The 22,672-nt window shown below is 41.4% G+C and overlaps 1 protein-coding gene across 1 annotated transcript; it reads right to left on the reverse strand.

Moving 5' to 3' along the window:
* Positions 1-1,249: 1,249 nt before the first annotated feature.
* TBX18 (T-box transcription factor 18) lies at positions 1,250-22,192 on the reverse strand. The gene is made up of 8 exons (XM_062488652.1): positions 21,732-22,192; positions 20,795-20,978; positions 19,168-19,269; positions 16,028-16,199; positions 9,528-9,695; positions 8,269-8,333; positions 4,538-4,632; positions 1,250-1,974 (listed from the first exon to the last, which is right to left on the reverse strand). The coding sequence occupies exons 1-8, from the start codon at positions 21,997-21,999 to the stop codon at positions 1,250-1,252; spliced, it is 1,779 nt and encodes a 592-aa protein (XP_062344636.1). The 5' UTR covers positions 22,000-22,192.
* Positions 22,193-22,672: the final 480 nt, after the last annotated feature.

Consider the following 22,672-nt stretch of genomic DNA (forward strand, 5'->3'; position numbering starts at 1 on the left):
ATCTACATTCTTACAAGTGCCATGTAGAAACCAGAGGTGGAAATGAAATAAACCTCTACAGTTCCAGGACTAAACCAGAGCAGCAGGAAGGAAGCTATGACAACGTTCTGCTTCCAGAAACACTTTGGGGCAAACTCAGTCATCTACCTAATTGATAAAGGTGATGTGTTTTTTGAAATACTGAGGATGCAGGACCTTTCGCCCTTATTGAAAACAAAACAAAACAAAACAAAACTAAACAAAATAAAAAAAAAAAAAACAAGCAAACACAAAAGAAAAAACCAAACCCAAAACATATCACACACACAAAACAAGTAAAACCAATAATGGAATTTCTCACCCTGCTCATTATTTTTTTTCCTAAATCAAACTGCATTTTCCTTTAAAAAAGTAAAAATACAAAAACAAAGATACATTAGAATATCCTACTGTGCAGTAAATGTCTTATAGGCAATATTTACGGAGGAAAAAATGCATCAAGCCCAACCTTTGATAAAAATTAAGCACCCTAATGTTCATTTCATACAAAGGAATGCTGCTTCTAGTGCTCTTGGTTTGAATTATTCCTATCACCACAATTTGAATACGCATTATTTGTCTTCAAATATATAATCATAAATCTAGACTAATGCTGAAAAAACAAATCCTATTGAGGATGCTGTGCTGTTGATAAGCTAAAAACAGCATATCATGAAAAGGCAAACTAATCTTTCCGTTTACTTTGTAAATAATTCATTAGCTAAACTTCTAATTTAGGCTGGATGCTTGACGCTTAACACTAAAGTCCAAATATCCTTTGTATCCCTTATAACAGAGAAGAAACTTGCAAAATGCCTTTGGTGCATCAGCTTATTGTATGAATGCTTTAAAGAAACTCACTAGTACTATAGGAAATGTAAGTGGGCTTTTTTTGTGTTGTTTAATACTCCAAGTGTCGCTTCGTTCTTTAAAGGGGTTAGAACAGAGGAGGGGGAAAGGGGAGGAAGTCTTACTTAATTTGTTGCATATGTCCCAATGTGTTATACAACTAAGTGTATTATACCAGAAAACTAAAGCAGTCTGCACTGCAGCAAACTGTGTAACTCAAAATAGGAGAATAATCTGGCCACAAGCAAGTCAAAATTTCAGTGAAACTTCCTCTCATATTATATATACACACACTTTACAAGCTACATCGAGTGTCCTTTCATATTCCAAAAGAAATACATTGTAGACACCAAACATACTGTACTTTTACTTAAAGGCTTCATCAAACCATATGTGCAGACACTTGAGAAGACGAGAGTGTCAAGCTTCCTAGGGTCCTAGAGTCAAAGAAATTCTGCTGCCCCCCACTGCTAAGTAAGTGCACTCCTTCCACAGGGGGCAACATCTGCCGATCCGTCATGGTTCCACTTGGCGAGGACCCCAAGAAACTTCCTTGGGAAGAAACGATTTTCTCAGGACTGGCAGCCAGTTTAGGGGATGTGGAAAAGTTATATCCATAAAGCGCACAGGGACTGTGCAGTCTAAACGTGTTGTAGGAGCCTTGGTGAGTTTGATTAGTGGTGAAGGCATTGCTGGATGGGGAAGGCATGATGTACTGGAGCTGTGGAGACATCCCTGAAATCTGCATGGATAAGCCAGTCTGCGGGCAGCTGAATGCATCCCCGTCATTGCCACTCATGGACATATTCACAGTTGTGCTACTCGACACACCGACATAGGAGGGAGTCCTTGGGGGTGCAAAGGTCTCACTGGTCTGGTTTGTGAGCCGGTTGTAGGTTTCAGCCAAGGAGGTGCTGTATCTGTTCAGGGTCAAGCCTGAGCGGGCACAAGCTGTGTAGTCAGCTGGAGCAAGGGTACACAGCTGGCTAGTGTTGGGACTCAGGTGGAAGGCTGGAGATGAGCAAGGGGAACCCGGTAAAAGGTGAGGGTGGGTAGATGGCACTCCACTGCCAGATCCCTGGAGTAAAGTAGAGGAACCTGCATTTCCTGGAAGAGAATATTACAGTGTAAGAAGCACATTGGGAAAGGTCAGCTTCCTAGGTGAAAGATCAAGACCTTCATCTTTTATAATAACCCTTGAGATGAAATCCAACTCAATTTAACTAAAAACTTCTACATACACGTGCAAGAGAATGTGTGAGATACCCGTTGCCTGTTTCTAAAGAAACAACTTGACTAAGAAGGAGAACTCAAGTTACATTTTTACAACCATCACTCAGTACTTAGAGCTCCTGCCTGAAAGGTTAACTGCTTCTTATATGACATGGAAGGAAATCACACGGCAGTTAAGATGTAGACAAGTGAGTACCACATCACAGGAAGCATTCTCCAAAATTATGATTTTTTGGCTTGTCTATACTCTTGCTACAGTCCAGACTGAGTTTCAAGAAGTCTGTGCCAGTCACTGTCAGAGCACCAGCTGAGAAACCAGTTTAGATGTCATCCTTAACTCAGATGACAGAGGCTGTCATGGATAACATCTCCAGAAAAGTTCCCAACTTCAAAACAAAACTTCAGAAGACAAAATTTCTGACTTCAAACCAAAAAATTCCAAGAACAACCAAAAAAAATCAGAACAACTTCAGGAAAAGTATAAGCTAAATACTGTGCATAGCTGCTTCATTTCTTGAATGCACAGGTGTGCAGCAAACTGTTTGCAAATTGTTCATTTACTGATACCAGAACTTTTCATATTAACAAATACCAGCGCCGCATGCTCCTGAAAACACTTTGCTTGCTACTGGTGAAGCCTTTTCTCAGGACTGAAAGTTTCCCAGCTGCAAGGAGCATTTCCTTTTCTTAAAAGATTGCATCTTCCTGAAAACTGATTGTAGAAAAATTAACTGGGGCCTTTTACAGTCTCCCAGGCAGAAGACACTTAACCATGAAGACCTTCTGTTTATGAATCAAACAGCTTGATGTTGCAAAGAGACAAGTGCTGTCAATAAGTTAACAGATTATCATCATAGCTGAGCTAGTAAAAAGAAAAATTTTTATTAATGAACACTGCCTGCTGCTGTTCCTTTGTTAAAAGGACACCACAAGCACAAGGCACCATTAAACACCGCCACATTACAGAAATCCTGGTATAAGACACATTCTTTTAATCTCCATCAAGGCCTCCACTACATGAAGATGGGCACTTTCAGCTTTAACAACCAGGACAAATTTCTAATGGGGTCTTTCACAAAGTCTCTATGTCCAAGGTATAGATGACTAAAGATTTTGCAAGGATCTCAGTTTCCATCCTCAGACTATCAAGAGTAACTTCAACAATCTTAATCTCAGACAACAGCAGAAAACAAAGTGAGAAATTCACGGCAGCAGTTCCCCTGCTCTCAAACAATGCTCCTACATACAGACAGCCAAAAAAGCTGGTCTGTCTTCTAAATTGATTAACTGCATCATCAGTTGGCTTCCAGTCTTAAACAGTCTGACAAGGTATTTCAGGTCTCATTTTATCTTCTCGTTAAAGGCCTTTTTGAGACCGTCCCTCACCCCATGCTATACCCAAAACTCTGCCAACACTCATCCAATGTATCTATGACTTGGCACAAAACCTCCTTTGAGTTGCCCAGATCAAGAACTCATCCTAAAGATTTCTCAAAAGAGTGAACTAAGATGTTGATGAAAGTGATTTCTCTGAATTTCTCTGTGTTCTGGATTTTTGTTCTGAAGATGTTTAACAACTTTGCAGTCAATACATTATCAAGAAAGCAAACTGGATGTTTGTATACTTGGTAGCAGAAAATGTGAAGAATCGGGAGCAATATCTCTGATTTAGCTGGGAAAAGGCTGAGAGGTCTTCTGTGTGCATTGGCATACTCTGGAAATAAAAGAACTCAGAAAAGAGTACAGAGATTCCACTCTGTGTTCAAATGGGCCATTTAAATATTTTTCTCACTCATGACACTACCTTCACAATGGGGAAAATGGAAATAAAGAGGTTTCCAACAAACAGTGCGGAGCAGGAAAAAGCAAGATGGAGAGGAAATCCATTTCTTTAAGCTGTAGGATGCAGATAAAGTTTGTTGGCCTATTGACTGAATGATTTTCAGGTCTTTGAGAAGGCGTTCTAAGAAGAAAAATTAAGCTTCCTTCTATTTACTCATTACTTATGAGAACATTTATTCTCTCATTCCTTTTTTATTTTTTTTTCTTAAAAACACAAGTGATTCCTACACTGCAATTTGGATGAGTACAGCAGAAGTCATCTGTAAGTGATCTCTATCTTTTGCATCTAGCCAGAGAATAACACGAAGGAATAGGTTATTCAATCCTTATGTAACTGGCATTCCCCTCCTCATGTGACCTGATTTTTCTTTACAATCTAGTGCTTTTATTGCCACAGTGGTTGAGCTAGCATTAGTTTTCTAACTTAGAATAACTCTGATGAGAGGGGGATGGCTGCACTGTGGTTATTTGGTTGTTTCTGTACTGTGAGTGACACAATAGACTAGACTTTTTTTTCCCTAGACTTTTGTAAGGTATGACAGGCAAAGCTTCACCTCTCATTTTTGTTTTGAAAGAACACAAATACACTTGTTACCTTGTTTGGGTATCCCAGGTATGTCTTCAAATGTAAGTGTCCTCAGTGAAGGTCTCCAGAAGGCATAAGACTCTACTAGAGCTTCCAGTCCCATTCTATTTAAAACAAAAGAATCACAGTGTCATGAAAGCAAGCTGTATTTTGCCACACATCTCTGGATACTCTAACTCAGAAATGCATAAAAATTAGTAACTTTTCAGGATTATTTTCAACTTGATTTTACTTTTTTAAAAAGAGCCATACAGCCTATCCATGAGACCAGAGACTTGCAACCACTTGGGCTGACAATACACAAAGCGTTTTCCAATTCCACAAGCCTGGCTCTCTGTTTCAATATTTTGGGCCTTTTGAGAGGGCTGTTTGAGTGGGAAGACTTGTCTAAAATGATTTTAAAGTTTTGCTAGTATGGTATGTCTTCAAGAGCTCATCCCTCTGGCAGTTAAAGTTTTAACTGGCAGTTTTAACTGCCGGAGGGATAATCTGCTATTTTTTCCTAGAAAAAAGATGATCCACCAACAACTTCTATTAAAACAGGATTCCCAGTCATTACTCATGTGCTGGAAAATCACACTTAGAACATGAGCAAGGCATGGATGTACAGCTGTTTTACTACTAAAACAATGTATGAAACAACATTGTTTTTCAAAGCAAAATGCCTTTGGAAACTAAAAGTCTTTGCTCATTTTCTTGCAACAGTGTCCTGAGAAAACAGAAGTAACTGCATAGACAATGGTGGCAGACACTATCTAGAAGAATCTCTGTTTCCTGAAGGTAAAGGCACATTTGTTTTCTGACAGTTATTTATGAAAAATGCACCTCAGAGATATATAAACTTAGAGGTATAATTTTGGTGTTATTTCTGGCTTCTGGGCCCCAGAGGCCCGTTGAGGGTGAGCATCAGGCACACACCAAACCCAAGTGCTTGCCTTTGAGCAGCAGTGCTTTGTAAACTTGAATTATGCAAATAGCCCAATTTGAAGCAACCAACATGTTCTGATACTAGTCCTTCCAGCAGGAACACAAATGTCTGTCAGGAAGCATTTATAAAGCATTTATTAGCTGAACCTGGACTAAAAAGATAGCCTTAATTTTCTGCAGTAATGGTGAATTTTCATTTCTAGTTAAAGTGGAGATAAAAGCCACCTCCTGGAGGAGTGTAGCCAAGGCGATAATTTATACAAGATGCCTTCAAACAATTTCCACATTTTATCACCACCCTAATTTGCGCTATCAAATGCCTAAGTTTATTTAACAAAACAGTTATGTTTTTCCCAAAGTATTTAAATGGAGAAATTCTGGTCCTTTCCTGAGTAAAACTTTTTACAGGGTCAAACTTAAGACCCAACTGAAGAATGAAACTATTCTCAGCACATAAATTCTGTTGCACTTTGCAAATGCACAGGGAATGTTTTTAAAGGGTGAAGCTACTGATTTCTGTAAAATAGCCTGTGGGACTGAACAGGAATGACCTAGAAGGGCTTATTTTTAATTAAACAGAATTACTCCATGCAGCAGTGGAGAGTAAGATAGCTGCATTAAAGCAATATTGAAAAATCAGGTATAATTTTACCACAGTATTTTTTTAAAACTTGCTGCAGACCAAAATGACTCAATGATAAACGCACCAGCTAGAACAATGAGGATAACAGAACCTTAGCATTTAATTTTAGCATTTAGTAACAGAGGAAAATAATAATCCACTGAGTATACCAATAGAAATTTTCCTTGACAATTAAGATTCTGAGCTGAATTTCCTAACACACTTAACCAGAAATGCAGACTATAGGAGAAAACAGTGATACTGACTTCAGTAAAACAATGTCAATTTGCAACAAACAGGAGTTTGCAGAGTCGATTCTGTAACGAGTGTGTTTGTAGAGTAGAAGCACTCAGACCTCATCTATAGCCTGCTTCAAAACATTTTAGAGATGCTGGCTCTTCCTTCAGGACACGCCTTCTTAATCCACTTCCATAAAAAATAACTTTCAATTAAAAATCCTGCTTTTTTTTTTTCTAATGTCTGAACCAGAGTATTCCTAGCAGCTAGGGGAAAAAAAAACAACACCTCTCTCTTGATACACCCAGTCCCATAACTGTATTTGTATGGTTGCAGATAGAGTAAGTACTCTTGCATCATTCTCAGGTAATTCCAGAGCTGTCGTGCCATGTTAAAACCTGTTCAAAACTGGTTTCCGAACAAGTCTTTCCTTTCTGTCTAAAAGGATATCTTCTCTTGTTTCATATAACATTATGGAAGAAATTCTAAGTCCACCTAAATTTGCACATTTCAGAGGATCAGGTTTTCACACTTTTTAGGAGGTTCCATAGTACTTATTTTATAGTTCTGCAAATGGCAAGCACAGCAGAGACGCTGCCTATGAGAGGGAGAGCTTTCAAACAGGGCACGTATGGCAACCCTTTTCTTCCTAAAATACACACAGTATGTTTTGTTTCTTCAGTCACTGCATTTACCTGGAAGCTACTGTTCACTTAATTTCTAACCAGAAGGCTACAAAAGAGGGCAGAACTCCACGTGTTAGTGGCCACAGAACATACTTATTTCTTGCTAGAAGACAAAATCTCAGACGTACTGAAAAGATACTTGCAGTGAATGCCTCTTTACAACTACCTCAACCCTTCCATAGTATTAATTTTCTAAAAACTACTCTCATTTGCTGTCCAGTTTCAGGTTTTATGTAACTCAGGTGCAAGCACAAAACAGGCTTTAATGCTGTAGCTTCTGCTAATAGAGAAGCTTGATAAAGCAACAGTCAAAAAGAAACTCTCTGATCATTCCTACCAGCACAGTCTGCTCCCTTCTCTGCAAGGCCTGGTCATAAATATAGAAGCTGCAGACACCAAACGCAATGTGGTCACTGGAACTGATGTATACTACACACCACAATGAAATACTGCTCTTTTTTTTAGCTGAAATGGTTTAACATACAATTCAAAACAGACTTAAGTAGCTTGCAATAAACAGTCATTGGATAAAATACCTCATCGGCACTGGCAGCCCAGACCAGGCCTAAATCTCCACTTTGCACTACTCAGATTTCCCACTGCTATTTTGAAAGATTCACTGATCAAGAGAGAATAAGAAATTAATCAGTCCATCCACAACAGAAGAGGTGGAAACTGGTCTCATTTCAAGGTCCTGTATAGCCTGCTAGAAAAGATATTCACCTAGGAAGCAGATTTAAAACTCCTTAGACTAAACAGACACTTGAACACAGGTCTCCCACTTCCTAGGCAGGTGTACTAAAGGTTACTGCACAAATCAGTTTCTCCCCCTTAACAAGGAAACAAGCCATTAATCCATGCTACATGCCACTTACATGCAAGAGAACCTGAGCTTGTAGTTTGACAGTGGTATATGCAACTTGTGTCTCCAGCCAGGAGAAAGAGGACATTTCAAGCAGAGCCTGAAATCATAGACTGAGTATACAATTAAGTACATTTGCAGCCTTCATGGTGTGTCACTGCTTCCACAGAAAGGAAACTTGAGTACATGAGTCGAGCCGGGTGCCAGCCTGTTCTTGACCCAGATGGTCAGAGGTGTAGCAGTGGGAGCTCACCACTCAGAGAACATTGCTGGGAAGTCTGAGTGGTCCCTCAAGCAGTCTGAGTTCTCAAATAAATTTGTCTGTAAGTACAAGTGTTCACCTTGAACAGCCTTCACAAGCTGATTCTGTCAGCAGGAACAAGCCCAGCCCCTACCCAACACCTACCTGTTACGGCCCGAATCTCTAAAGCCTTTGGCGAATGGATTCCTATCAATCTTCAGACGAGTTATCTGTGAATATGATTAAGAGAAATTATTACCTGTAAATTCAGATAAGTAGTACAGAAAACAACTCTCCTGATGGAAAACAGCTAACAGAGCTACATCCTCATATTTGCATGGTTTAAGATGGTTGTCCTGAAACAGCAAAATAAGGACCAATCTTTGGATCATTACTTTTGCACATCCCCGGAGATGCTAATAGGTATTTAAAGCTTCCAAAGGCCAGTTAGAAATACTGAGAAAAAACTTCAGGCCAATGTCATTCTTCATTTAAGAGAGTACACTGTCTAACTGCAATAAAATTTAAATTAAATTTTATTTCTGCACTGATCAAGAAGGAAATGTGAAAAGAAAGATTATCTCTATGTTATTACCCTCCATGAAAATAAACTCAAAACCAAACCAACCAACCAACCAACCAAAAACCCAGCAAAACACACCACACCCCAAATAACCGTAATTTATTTTAATACGTGGGAAAGGCACCAAATACTTATATTTCAGTATTTACTTGGCTGTCCTGCTCTTCTCTTTGCAAAGTTATCAATGTGTATGTAATTTCAAAGAATACAGCTGCAATAATTTTTATGGAATTAATCAAATGTCACAACACTTACTATGGTGTCATGTATGCTAATAATTAAAAGAGAGGTAGGAAGGGCCAAGTGATACAACCTGCAGTCTACTTTTGACTTTGAATCCGTGTGGACCCAGATAAATTGCCCTTAATAATATAAGCTGAATGCAGTTAATATAAACAACTGCAACTTTCTTCAGAACTCAGCTTCTCTGTTAAGGTCCTGGGAGCATTAAAAGCACTGGAGTCAGGAACAAAACTGCTTTAAAAATTCTCTCATGTATCTACATTTGAAGGTACAGAAACACCTTTAAAAATCAGACTGCTCTTTGCTCTGTTCTTCAATGCTGTGTTTATAATCAAGACACCATTAAGCATGCTAATTAGACTGTGTGAGCTCCTTAATAAGAAAGAATTTTTGCATGCAGCATCTCTGATGGCTCAGCAATTGCCTCCAGGCACTATAGCAATATTAACAGTGAAAGCTACTTGTAGTAAAAAAAAAGGGTTTAGATAATTCTGTTTTAATAAGTGATATAATGAAAGTATCTGCTTTTCTCCTATCTCTTACATCTCTGGTCTGCTCTGAAAAGTCTGTAAAGTGTTAATCAGAAAGACCAACTTACCTGTTGATTTTGGTAAGCTGTGACAGTAGTGAAAACTGTCTCTGGAAAGGAGAAAGCTTTCACCCCTTCTCCAGAAGGGATGGGCTTGACAGGGGACAGATCATCACCACAGTCTTTTCTGATGACGTGCACACGAGGCTGGTATTTATGCATAGAGTGAAGGATAATCTACACGGTCATGAAAGGAAAAAGATAACATTTGTTAGAAAGGACACCCTGCAGTTTCAGGACTAAGAACTTTTTGGAACAGATTATGGTATGTGTTTACCATGCCACTTACTGGAAATCAAATGTTTTCTTTAACCTCTGAAGGTTCTTGTTACAGTAGTCTAATCCCTGTGCATTTATATTATTGCCAACCCTAAGCATTTAAAAATTACGACTCAGGAGCTCCAAATTCAGAGATAGGCTCAATTGAAACTGGCTCAAAAAAGAATAGGAAAAAAAAAAAAGAGAACTCAGGAGTGAAGTCCAGGTCCCACTGGAATTATGAAACTTTTGTCACTTTTTTCCACTGAAGTCTGGATTTGACCTAACGGGATTGACAGCAGCAGAAATTTGAGTTTTGTTTTTGGAACCTTCAGGATATGCTACTGGAGCAATTTTTCCTTATATCCCAAAGACTGGAAACAAATCTTAATTGGAACACAAGCTGAGACTTGCACACTCAGAAGAAGCATAAATTTAAGAGTAAAATTATAACAAAACCCAAAACTCTGAAGTGTTAATAGCAATCAACTAATAAAAGAGACAATTTCAATTAAAAAAACCCCTCCCAGCATGCAAAAACTCAATTAAAAATAAATTGTAAAAGAGAAGTGGATGAACTTACACTGCATAAAATTAAGCATACAAATACCTCTTGGCGCTGCACCCCAATTTTAAAGGAGAATTAAAATACAGAATTCTTCCTTTATTTTACTCCACTTCAGCTAACCACTATTAAAATAGAAGATTTCAAGGAAAAAAGTTAAAGTTCAACTATTATTGTTGGAAGCCCCAGAAATTAGTAACTTGATAAATAAATAGTCCTATGGCTATTGCCCTGGTGAACCACTAATCAACATTCTGGGGAAGCTTTTTAATTTCCTGCTCCTTGAGCAGGCTCAGAACGTGCGTGTGCTCAAGCACTCAACAGAGCCCCTATGTCAGACACCATGGAAGTTCATTCACCCAAATTGCATAGAGGACATTACATTCATTTGGATAAACTAGAGTTTGGCTAGTTTAATACACTTGGTCCTGGCCAGATTACATGACCCTGTTTTGGTAAGGCAAGCTTCTGAATAATCAGGGGTTTTATTAGCCTTTGAGTAAGGTTTTGACAATGACATCACAGGCTCAAATTAATTTGCCCAGGGAGTGCCCTATGGATATTCTCATATAAAGTCTTTTTCAAGTTCCTGAAATGTTGAACAGAACAAGATTTTTTAATCGTGCAAAAGTGTTTTCTCTTTTACAACACTCCTTTCAGTTCTCCAGTGGCAAAGATCTACAAAATGAAAATGCAGAGAGGACAGCACATTCCCCACCCTGTTTTCCTGTGAACACCCAGTGGTACCAGGGGAGATACTGGTGCAACAGAAAAAGAAATGATCAAGAAAAGATGCTGCACAGTTCAAATCCACTGCTGTTCTGTGCCTTGCCATTTGTCTGGGTGCCACTGAGCATGATACGTTCTCTCCCACACGGATTACTTGACCCCATCAGCTCCATGGTGCAAACCACTGCTGGCCCACACATCAACGATAACCCTGGCAGCTACAAAGAGCTCTGCTCACACATCAGAACAAGTGAAATCAAAGCAGCACAGAGATGAACACCTCCCACTTCTTATCTGGGTGGCTATTACAGCCAAACTGATCCATGTCATCTCCTAAGAGCAACCCGTCTGGCCTCTCTTGTGTACTGAAATTTCCCGCACTGACACACTGTTTTGGCAATGAGCAAATCCTTAGCAATATTTTTTTTTCTTGATTTTGTACCATGTCTTCTAACAATGGAATCTTTCTTAGTGATCTGAAGGACTCTGAAATCTAAATAATGCATATCTGCAAAACCCTTGTGAATTAAAGAGCAGCGTATGAAGACAGGACATAAAAGGAGAGGGAAATGCAACATTCACTCCAAAAAAAGCCTAGTTCTATTATTCAAAGCATCACCTAAAGCTACTGTGAAGAAAAAACTCAGGAAAAGGAGGTTCTGGCTTTTCATTTCACAGTGCTTGCACATTCAAAAGCACCAACAGGGATCTAACAGTTTATCTGCAGAAACAGCAACTTTCCCTTCATGCCTTTAAAATCCAACACCAAAAAACCCCAATCAGAAGTCTCACTGTGTTCCCAAATATGAACTGGCATTACTTTGAACTCACAGCTGAAGAGCCTGCCCTCTCTACAAAGTCCTCACAGAACAAGCACAAAACACTTCATGTGGGAATAAACCTCTCTCACAAAAAGTAAAATTATATTTTGGCCGCAGCAGCTGTCAAGAAATCGTCATCAGGTGGAAGACACCGCAGCAAGGAGCCCACAGGTAGGAGGCAGAGCAAAGGCCACCAGAGCACCTGCAGACACAAAGAGCTGGGATTACCTTTGCAATGGCTTTTGAGAGCTGCTGCCACGATGAGGCCTCTGAGCTGACCCTGAGCATGAGCACCACCATGGTAAAACCATCTCAGCCAGAACAAATGAGAGCCAGATGCTCCTTCACAGGGGAGACGCCAATCCTCCGGCAACTTGGCATTGCCAAGGCGACACAGACACCTCCCCACTACCGACACAGTCCTTGCTGCTGCTTTTGCCAAAAATCCTGCAAATCCCTCCAAAGCACAAGCACTCAGGCTCTCTGCAGTTAGTGTGTGGGGCTGAGGAGCAAGGATTCCCTCTGTACTAAGATGAAAACTGCAAGTGCAAATACTGATGTTTCACAGCTTTTCATTGTGACGAGAACATATAACTGCCCACTGACTGTAAACAGAGCTTGCTACTTGGAGCCAAGTCTGGGCAGAGTTACAGTCTGCCTCTGCTTCCAGCCTCGCCCCACTAGTAAATGGGGAAAAAACCCACCCCAACCACCAAGGAACAATTAACAAACTAACAGACTCATTTTCACTAAAAGTTAAAAGATGTTCCTCTGCATCAAAAAATACTCAGTTGAAAAGCATGGAAAATAGCATAAAAAATATTGACTTTTCCCCTCCACTGAAATTCAGTTTAAAAACTGCATTGAAATAGAAAAACTAGCCAGCTCTAACCAGCCGGAGGGAGAGACTGCTTTTACAATGCAGCACTCACTCCACAGATGAGAGAGGGATGAGAGACATTAACAAAGAGCATCCAGACCACGCACTTTCCAGCAAAGACTGCAAAATCCAGGTTTACTTTTCCTTAGCATCACAACTTAGACGGAACACACAAAAGCCACAGTGTGTCTTAATGACTCTGCAAGAACACAGCAGTTCCAAAGCAGGGAATTCACCCTGGAGCTCCTTCTGAGATCAGAAACACACAAGGACAACATGTCCGTACACATTTTGCTTCATCTCTGCAGACTGCAAGCGGAACCCATGTATGAGAGAGTGTCCAGTGTGCAGATATGTACTTCAAAATATCTGAGCTGAGCAGTGCTATAAAATTGCATATTCACAAACTCCCACTTGCTGATGAAAACAGCAACAGGCAGTACAGAATCTGGAAAGTGCTCGAGCAGTGTCTCTTAGAGATGGCTGATCTCCTTCTACGGAATGCTAATCCCAGGGCAACACAATGCAAGGGGAATGAACTGGCTGCCACAAACTACTACCACAACATAAATATGGGTTAGGAATTCTACCTTAGTGCCTATTTGCAAATACTGTCTCTATCCCCATGGACACGGGCCACCTCTCTCAGAGATTCTGAGTTAATACTGTAGATTAGGTGAAAGGCTCTAGATTGATGTCATGCAAGCTCCCTATATCAACTACTGCAAGATCAAAACCTACCCGTGGGATTTTAACACAAAAACTCTGCAAAAGCTTTGATGAGCACAGGAAGCATAAAGGAACAATTTCAACAAGGATTGAATTGCCAGAACCAGAAAGCAGGGAAAGCACTCCCAAAGAACAACAGCTAAAGCCCAACACCGCATGGTGGAAACCCCACTGAGGTTTCTCTGAACTGCTCTGCCTACACACAAGAGGAAAAAGAAACCACTTTCTAATAATCTAAAATACACCCCGTGTCCCATACAGGGGTGGGAGAGTCAGAACTTCTGATATAAGAACAAATATTGGAGGGACACTGCAGCCTTGACTCATAGCTCTTCCAATTCGCCATCCGTCCCCTGGTACCCTCCTGAGAAAAATAGTTTCTTCTTGCTTATGAGAAACAATTGGGTTTTATATTCATCACAAAATATGATTATTCGTTTTCCATTATTGCTAGAGGCATTCAGAGGCTACATAGCTTTTTCAATACAGCATTCCACACTACCATAGCTTTAAAAGAAAAAATGTACCCATTGGAAGAGACACTTTTCTGCTTTCTGCTTTTGCCTTTTCTGGTAATTATGAATGACATGTTTGCAATTTCCCAGATTTGAGAAATATGAAATTATTTTACAGTCATCCTTCTTTTGTCCTTTTATTTTAATACTTAAATTTCCACTTTGGGGAGGAGGGGCAGTGCCATAGCTCTGAATCAGTTCAATGTGTCTCAAATAACTGGACTTGAGCTTTGCTTCCCTTGTTTCCAAGCCGAAATACTTAACTAAAGACCAGAAAATTTATATCTCCCCATATTACAAATAATGGTGTGATGTGTACACTACACAGATTTCAGTTCAGAATAAAAACAAAGCTAAGAAATGGGATGGAAAAATACAGTAACACAATTCTCTGCATAGCTGAGATTTTTATCACAGGGCAGTTTGCAACTGCTAGTGCACAGGTGGACCACAGCACCCACAGATTGTCCCTCTGCACCCACCCAGTACAAAAACCAGCTTGCTGCTGGAAAAGCAACTTTTTATCCATTTGCATCTGCTTCACTTCCAGAGCCCTTAGGATAGACTCAGGATTCAGGGAAATCAACTCCCACTCAAAAGGAGTCACAAATACACAAATGCTGGGGAAACTAAGGGAACATCATGTGCTAATCTTAACTCAAATGGACACTGCCAAATCAGACTACAAAACTGTAATTCTGGAAAGAAGCAATATAAAACCTCTTCTGCATTTTCCAAAGAAATGCACTGCTAACCTAAGAGATGTGAATACCCCACATTTCCTTTAAGGAAGAACAAGATAAAATAATGAAAATTATTGCACAAATGGAAGTCTTTTTATCCTTGTTATCACATTTGGTAGGTCAGCATCACTCCTGTATTCCTGCCTCTGTTAACTGTGTTTGCAAACACAAATAAGGGGGCAAAAATCTCAGACTGTGTATTAGCAAAACACCTGGCTCAGTGTCGCAGAGTTACAACCACACTGAAAGATGAGTGTGGTATCTTTATGCTCCCTGCCAGTTATATTTTCTTTCACTCCTTTCCTTGAAGGAGAAAGTATCCTGGTTAATAAATTGGGTTACGCTAAGGACAATGGAATCCACATCCTGCCTCAAAACTTTCCTCTAACATCTTAAAACTCTAACTCTTGGAATTTGATGCTCCTTCTGAAAGGATGCCAACATTTGCCATTTATTACAGCAGTTTGTAAAATCAAAGACTTCACCCTGACTAAAAACAATCCTCATTTTTTAATTATTTCTTAAGGTGTCAAGTGAAACTATTTTAGGGATTGCTGGAATGATACTGCCTTACATCTGCCATGTTTCAACAGTTTTGAAGAGAAAAGGAAATATTAACATAACACATTTTGTCACATTAGATAATGTCATAACTAAACAATTTAGAACTTGCAAACAGAACACTCATACTGCATACGTCTTCGCCAGCTTTTTCAGAAGTAATGAGCCTCAGCTGTGAAAGGGTCTTGCTTCATAAGGTATGTAATAAATCATCATCGGAGCAAACCCAGCTCCCATGTTGTTCGTTTTTGACTGCAATTATTAACACCTCACGGGATTTCACACAAATGTTTAAGTTAAGAAAATACTTAAGTGTATTTTTATTCATGTGAAGTTATTACACTATTAATGTTTCTCCTAGCCACTTGTGAATTTAAGCGCCCCTTTCGATCGTAGCAGAAGTCGCGAGTAACACGCTCGGTGGGAAATACTGAGAGCAATTCTGCCCCTCTGTATCAGGCAATTTAGCCTTGTAAAGTCTTACTTTGCAGGAGGAGTTCTCTATTTGAGGGGGGAGTAAAACAGCAGGCTCTAATAAGCAGTTAATTATCGGAGCAGAAAGTAAGAAGCTTTTAGATCTGGACAGTAAAGTTCCAAAACAACTCTGAAAAGTCAATCCTATTTCTGGCACCCCGAAGCTGTACGTCAGAGCATTTAAGGGCTCAGCAATGTGCCTACACATAGTGCCACCAAAGAGCAAGTACTCACATGTCCTTGATCATCCAGCTCGTTGTTGGTAAGCTTCAGTTTGTCAAAGCTTATCACTTGTCTCATCCACGTCTCCCCCGAGGCAGGAGAATCAGGGTGAATATAAACACGAGGCGGCACCGGGGAGTCAGCATTGCCAGCCACCATCCACTTGGAACTATGATAAACATACCTGTAAAAAAGAAAACAAATCCCTTAAACCAGAAGCACCAACACAATTTATTAGACCCATTCAACATTAATAAATTAGGGCCCATGCTTACAGCAAAAACCCATCAATTAACAAAACATGAAAGGACACAATTTTGCATGAATAAATAAAAAGAATTTTTTTTTTTGCTTGTTTCAAAACATAGTCCTGGCACCTGCAAAAATAAGGTGAAAATCCATGCTCTGATCTGACCTTACTATTTCCAAAATCAGTCACAGTCTCAACACTAGGTTTCAAAATGAACTTTAAGATGGTGTCAGTTCATTGATTGCTACCGCTCAGCTCTGAAAAGGCATCAGCAAACAGAGAAGAATCTGGTCCTTCTTTTATCAAATTGAATAGTAATTCCATATTTGGAATCATGTTCACTCTAATGTAAGACTCTATAAACAAAGCTATTGAAGGGAAAGAACATTATGATTGGGAAAAAGAAGGAAAGTATATGAAACTATGCTCTTGATATTTCAGTAAACCATATTAATAGGCTTCAATAGTATTGCAAAAAGGTTAAGAAATGAAAACATGGAGTCTGTATTTAATTTGATAGGACAATGCTGACGAGGTGATTTTATAACAGAAAATGTGCCTGCTTTGGTTGAAAACCTATTTTGAAGGCAGATAAGTCACAAAGCAGTTTTAAAAGTATTAATTGAAAAGGGCTTTTTTCCAAGTACATTAAAAGTCCAGTAATTCAGTTGTATTTTTAAGTGAAAATAAGAACTACTTTATCAAGTAATACCTTAGCACAATTCAGTTCCTTATTAGAAAAAGACAAGCAACATAGTCAGAACCGAAAAAAAAAATGATCCAATGCAGGTATCGTGCCATACAATTCTGATGAAGCTGCATAGCTAAAATCTAGAATGGTGGTGAAATTCTCTCCTGGAGACAAATTCTCTACTCCAGATCACTATTGTAACATTTTTAATTTATTTTATATTTCTTGGTTTATACTAAATATATGCTTTTCCTAGAAAAATAAATAAAGTTATAAATACACATAAATAAAAATTTAGTGATAAATACACATTTTGAGCTACAGCTTAAGCTTACAAATATTTATAAGGTCAAATTTTGCTAGAAATCCAGACCTAGATGTAATTTTCTTTATTTCCATTAGTTTTGCTATCTGCCCTGTCAGATAAAGATTAGGCTTCATGTGACTGCTGTCATGTCTATGAAATTTAAAGATCTGCAAGACAGTGTGTGAAACTGTACGAACAGCCAGGGTTGAAATAAAAGCCAGCAATAAAAAACACAGAATAGGATGAGAAGTGTCATCAAGTAAAACATGTAAAACATTAATATTTATTGGAAAACTTAAAGTCATGGTTACTAATACACGAATGCAAAAAAAATTCAAGTTTGTCAATTAATAAGATATCACCCTCCATACAACTCTTGTTAAGTTACTTCAGTTTTCTGGGCACCATGTATCACACTGTGGAGACAGTGCAGGTCAGTATGACTATAATTATTTTAAATGAAATGATGTTTAAACAATTCATATGCACTACAACCGTGTTTAATTTTTAGTATTAACATTTTGATTAATTTTGAGTTATCATCTTGCTTTTTCTATGACCTTATTAATTTATTTATTGAGACCTTCTAGGAATTGTATGTTTAGATTGTTAAGTAAATGCGCACATGCAACACAAAGAAAAAAGGTTCCATTTGAACTGCACTGCACTGGTACAAGGAAAAAGAAGCATTTTTTCCTCTATGGTAGAGAGACAGGAAAGACTCTCCTGACTGTATATGCTGGGCATTATCTGAGGGGTATCTGATGCTCCTTGCTGAAAAACTCAAAATCTAAAATGGTCCTAAGAAAGGTCTTATACACCAAATGAGAAAATTACAAAATAGCAGACAATGAGGTAAGTACAGGAAAAACACAGGGCAGCATTTGCTTAGGAAACAAGGCAGCATTCCTGCAGAACCAACCTTTTAATCTTGGTATGAAATATTCCTAGTTCTAGAATTAAATCTGCAGCGGTTTTCCCTACATTATAGTAAGTATAGGTTAAAGCAATCAAACCCACAATTGGTAAAGACCCAATCCTGTCTCCTCTGAGCTACTCTGGCCAGGCTTTCCCCCCCCCCCCCCCCTCCCCCCCCGGCTACTCTGGAGCATGGGATTGCATCTATAAAGCAAGACCTTAGAAACTGCTTCAACTCACAACAGGAACTGCTGCGGGCCCAATCTTGCAAACATTTCTACAGGACCAGTGGCTTCTGCAGAGCCCAACCAGCTCCCTCAAAACACAACTACCCTCGAAATAGTGAGAGCTTCAGCACAAAATCCCTACTCCTAAATATTCAAAGAACAACCTCTTCTATTCCTCACTTCATTCTCCAGACAATAATGCCATTAATTCTTTAAATAACAGTAATTAGAAATATTACCTTTTTTGAGTCTAAGCAACCAAATATCTCAGTGATAAACAGCTTTTAAATTAAATTATAGAAGCAATTTGAAGCATGACTTAAAAGTTAGCTTATAAGTATTTAAAAGAGATTTCATGCTATTAATATTATTAATTAAAGTTAATATCATTTGGCACTAAAAAAATTATGTTTTCATATTTATTTGTTAATAGGAAATAATTCCCACTGACAGGAGGAAGAATAAAATATGATAACATTTCCTGACTGCACTAGAACTGCACTCTGAAAGCCAAACCTCAGCATCTGCCCACAGCACAGTGTGAGTCAAATGTATCATAAAGAGCTTCAACACAAACTTTAGTTTCTTTTGCCTATTTGGTACAATAAGGTCCTTTAAAATACACTGGGATGAAAATAGGAACCTTTAAGGAGAGTTAAACAAGATCTTCTGCTAATTTATGTTGTGTTAGTATTTTCTTCCAACAGCCAAGCACCTTGTAGCTGACATAGTATGCTTTTTGCCTAAAAGTCACCATACCTGTATCTTTTGTTATCCACTGGCACAATATCCATAGCAATATAATACTGCTGATGTGGGTCTAAACCTGAGATCTTCACTCTCATTGCAGGAAACATCCGCCTGAACATTGGAAAGAGAGAGGTCATTTTTAATCCGAAACAGACTCGGGAATGGTTGTTTAGGAAAAGTAACCTCTTCGTGGGATTTTTCTCGTTCTTCCTTTTAGCCTACAGAGTCCTATTGAACGATTATAGTTACATAGCCATGAAATGGTCCATTCGATATGTCAAAACAGATTTCTAAAGTGCATTTACTCGAACAATGCTTCGTATGTTTGGGGATACGCTTTGGGAGTACAGCTATTAGCACATCATTGCAACTTTATTGTTAGACAGTAAATCATTTGAGTTTGAGACTTTGCTTTAGCAGTACACACATTTAAAGCCCATTTGAGATATTAGTAAGAAATGTATTCCTGGAGATGTGCAAACACCACCTCCACCCAGGAAGCCCAATGCTTACAGAAAGGCAAATTGCCACTAAAGTTTCAAGTGACAGCAGAAAATGGTGTATCGTTGCTGTAGCAGCGAATTAGAAAGCTAAATCCACGGTGATACAATTATAACACCGCAAGGATGCAGTTATAAAAGCCAATGTGCCATGCTCTAACCCAACAATATGGTCTTTATTGACACGGGACTTCCTGTCTGCAACTTACTAAAGGTGAAGTGCGAGAGCTACTCTGTCTTTGAAAGGTATAGTAAAAGTTCTTTATTGAAAGCAGAAACGAATCTATGAGCAAACTTCTGAAAAAAAAAATAAAACAAAAACGACGAAAAACCAAATGTTCAAGATTTAGACCCTTCTGTGGAAAAAAAGGATTAATTAACCAATGAGGTGGTTTTAACATAAAACTGCCCTCAGCTCTTAGCTTGGCATGCTTTTTATCAGAAAACTTCATTCTCGAAGAAAAAAAAAATGAAGAAAAAAAAAAAGAAAGAAACGTCCTGACTGCAAGCTAATAAAATACTCTTCTGCATTTTATAAACCTGAAAGTTATTCCACTTTACTCAGTATTTGCTGCTGTGTTTATATATATATATTAAAAAACAATATATTAAAAGTAGTTACTGGAAACAAAAATCCTATCTCCGCCATTTCTGAATAAGCAGGAAGGTAAAAACATGACTAGGACTAACTAGTTTTTGCTGTTCTTTCAGTGCACCTGTAAGATAAAACAGAAACTCCCCGACTGGACTCTCTTAAGACAAATGCAGCTTTGTGCTGTTTAAGACTGCGCTTCAATCATTAATAAAGCCTCTCTGAAAATGCAGACGGTAGCATATGGATTCAATAAAATATGTTTTTGTAATTTCTAATAAGTTCAAATACTTTTATACTTCCCAGGTTTTTACCATGTGTATCCCCTGGAAAGGGGAAAAGCTTCCCCCCCAGAAGGGCACGGCGCTCCTAGACCTCGCCCTAATGAACAGGAAACCCGAAGCGCCACATGTTCCCGTGCCCATCTAACATTATCGCCATCTACCTGCCTCGTAAATCTGGAGGGTTCCCCCGGTTTTGTCCCGCTTTGAAGTGCCCGCCCGCCCCGGGATCGCGCGGGTGGCGGCCCCGCCGTGCCCGTTACCTTCCCGCCTTGGTGATGATCATCTCGGTGCCGATCTCGTGGAAGCGCTTCCAGAGCTCGGCGCCCTGCAGGTCCACCCGCGGCGCCTGCGGCGTGGGCAGCGGCGAGCCGGGCCGGGAGCCCTTGGGGGAGCCGCCGGGGGAGGCGGGCGGGGAGGCCGCCAGGAAACCCTCCTCGCAGCCGCCTGCGGAGAGAGCGGAGGAAGCGAGAGCGGCCGGGGCAGCGCGGATTCGCGATCGACGGCTCCCTCAGCCCCGGCCGAGCAGCCAGCCCGGCGGCAGCGACGGCCTGAGCCAGCCCGGCCCGGACCGCAGGCTCGGCTCCGGGGAGGGGGAGCGCCGGGACCGCGGCGGCACGGCCGGGCTGCCAGGGACGAGCTGCCCCAGCGCTGCACCGCGCCCGGCAGCACGGCCGGGCTGCGAGGCCGAAGGCGCATTTCGTTCGGCTACGGACTTCTGCCCCGCAGCGTGAAACTGCGCTCCCCTCCACGCCCAGCAAATTACACACGGGCGAATATTAAGGTGTTGTGTGTGTGTATATAGATAGATAGATAGATAGATAGATAGATAGATAGATAGATAGATGCACACATAATTATAATACATAGTGGCATATGCACTTTTAGCAGCGCACATACAAATGTTTGTCGTATAATCGCTTTTGCCTTTCCTCGGAAACAGGGCTCGGGACAGCCCCCCGCCGCCGCTCCACCGCGCTGCGGCACCGACAACACCCCCGGCAGCCGCGCTGCCCCGTCCGGAGTCCGAGGGGCGCCGCGGATGCTCAGCGCCAGGCCAGCGGGAAGGGTGGTGGGTGCCACGCAGCGTGGGGAGACGGAAGGGATAGCGGGGAATCTAAGCGCCGGTCGCGGCGGGGAAAGGGGATCCCGAGCCCGGCCGAGGAGCGGGGCTGCGGGCAGCGGCGGGGCGGCACTCACCGGCGGGGGCGCGGGCGGCGCAGCCCAGGTCCATGTCGCCGCAGGTCCTGCCGGTGGCAGCGGCGGGAGAGCTCTTGGCGCAGCAGCCGCTGCCGCCTTCGTCCTCCGCAGCCTCGTCCTCGCCGCCCAGCTTCCGCCGCTTGGGCTGCCGCTGCGGCGGCTGCTGCTGCTGCTGCTGCTTCTCGGCCCCGATGAGAGCCTCCACGGAGAAGGCGTGAGCCTTGAGGCTCATGGTGGTGCCTGGCGAGGACCGCCGCTTGTCGGCCATGCCCTCCACCCTACAGCCCGTGCATCCAGGCGCCCCGCGGCCGCCGGCACCGGCACCCGCGCCCGGCCCGCCGCGCCGGCCGCCCTCCCGTCCTCCCGACCGCGCAGGCAAGGGGCTGGGGCTTTTCCTCGCCTTTCTTTTTAAATCCGAGTTATCAGCCAAGTTTTGTTGGGGTTTTTTTTTTGTTGGTTTTTTTTTTTTTTTGGTGGGGGTGGGGAGGGGGGGATTGTTTTGGGTTCTTTTAAAGTGGAAAAAAAATCTATTCCTTTCTGCAGATGCGTTCCTTCTCTCCCCCTCCTCCTCCTCCTCCTCCTCCTCCACGTTCTGCCCCGTCTGATGGGCCAGGCAGGGCTGACATGGGTAACAAACGCTCTGCGGACACAAATTAGGGCTTGTAATTGAAATTTGTTGCCTTGATCTGTCAGCACTTCCAGGCAGGAGACCTGTGGGAAGAACTCGCTCATTAGTGTCACTGCGGCGGCGGGGGCCGGGCGGAGCCGCGGGGCGGGGCGGGGCAGCACGGCTCGGCCGCCCGCAGCCCAATCAGCGCCCCCCGGCCCCGCCGCCCCGGCCCCGCCGCCCTTCCAGGGGGCCCCGCCGCCGCGGCCGGGGGGAGCGCCCCGCCGTCCCCGCGCCCGCCTCCGCCCAGGCCCGAACAGCCCCGAGCCCCCGG

This window comes from Cinclus cinclus, chromosome 3 (genome assembly GCF_963662255.1).
Source record: "Cinclus cinclus chromosome 3, bCinCin1.1, whole genome shotgun sequence".
NCBI lineage: Eukaryota > Metazoa > Chordata > Aves > Passeriformes > Cinclidae > Cinclus > Cinclus cinclus.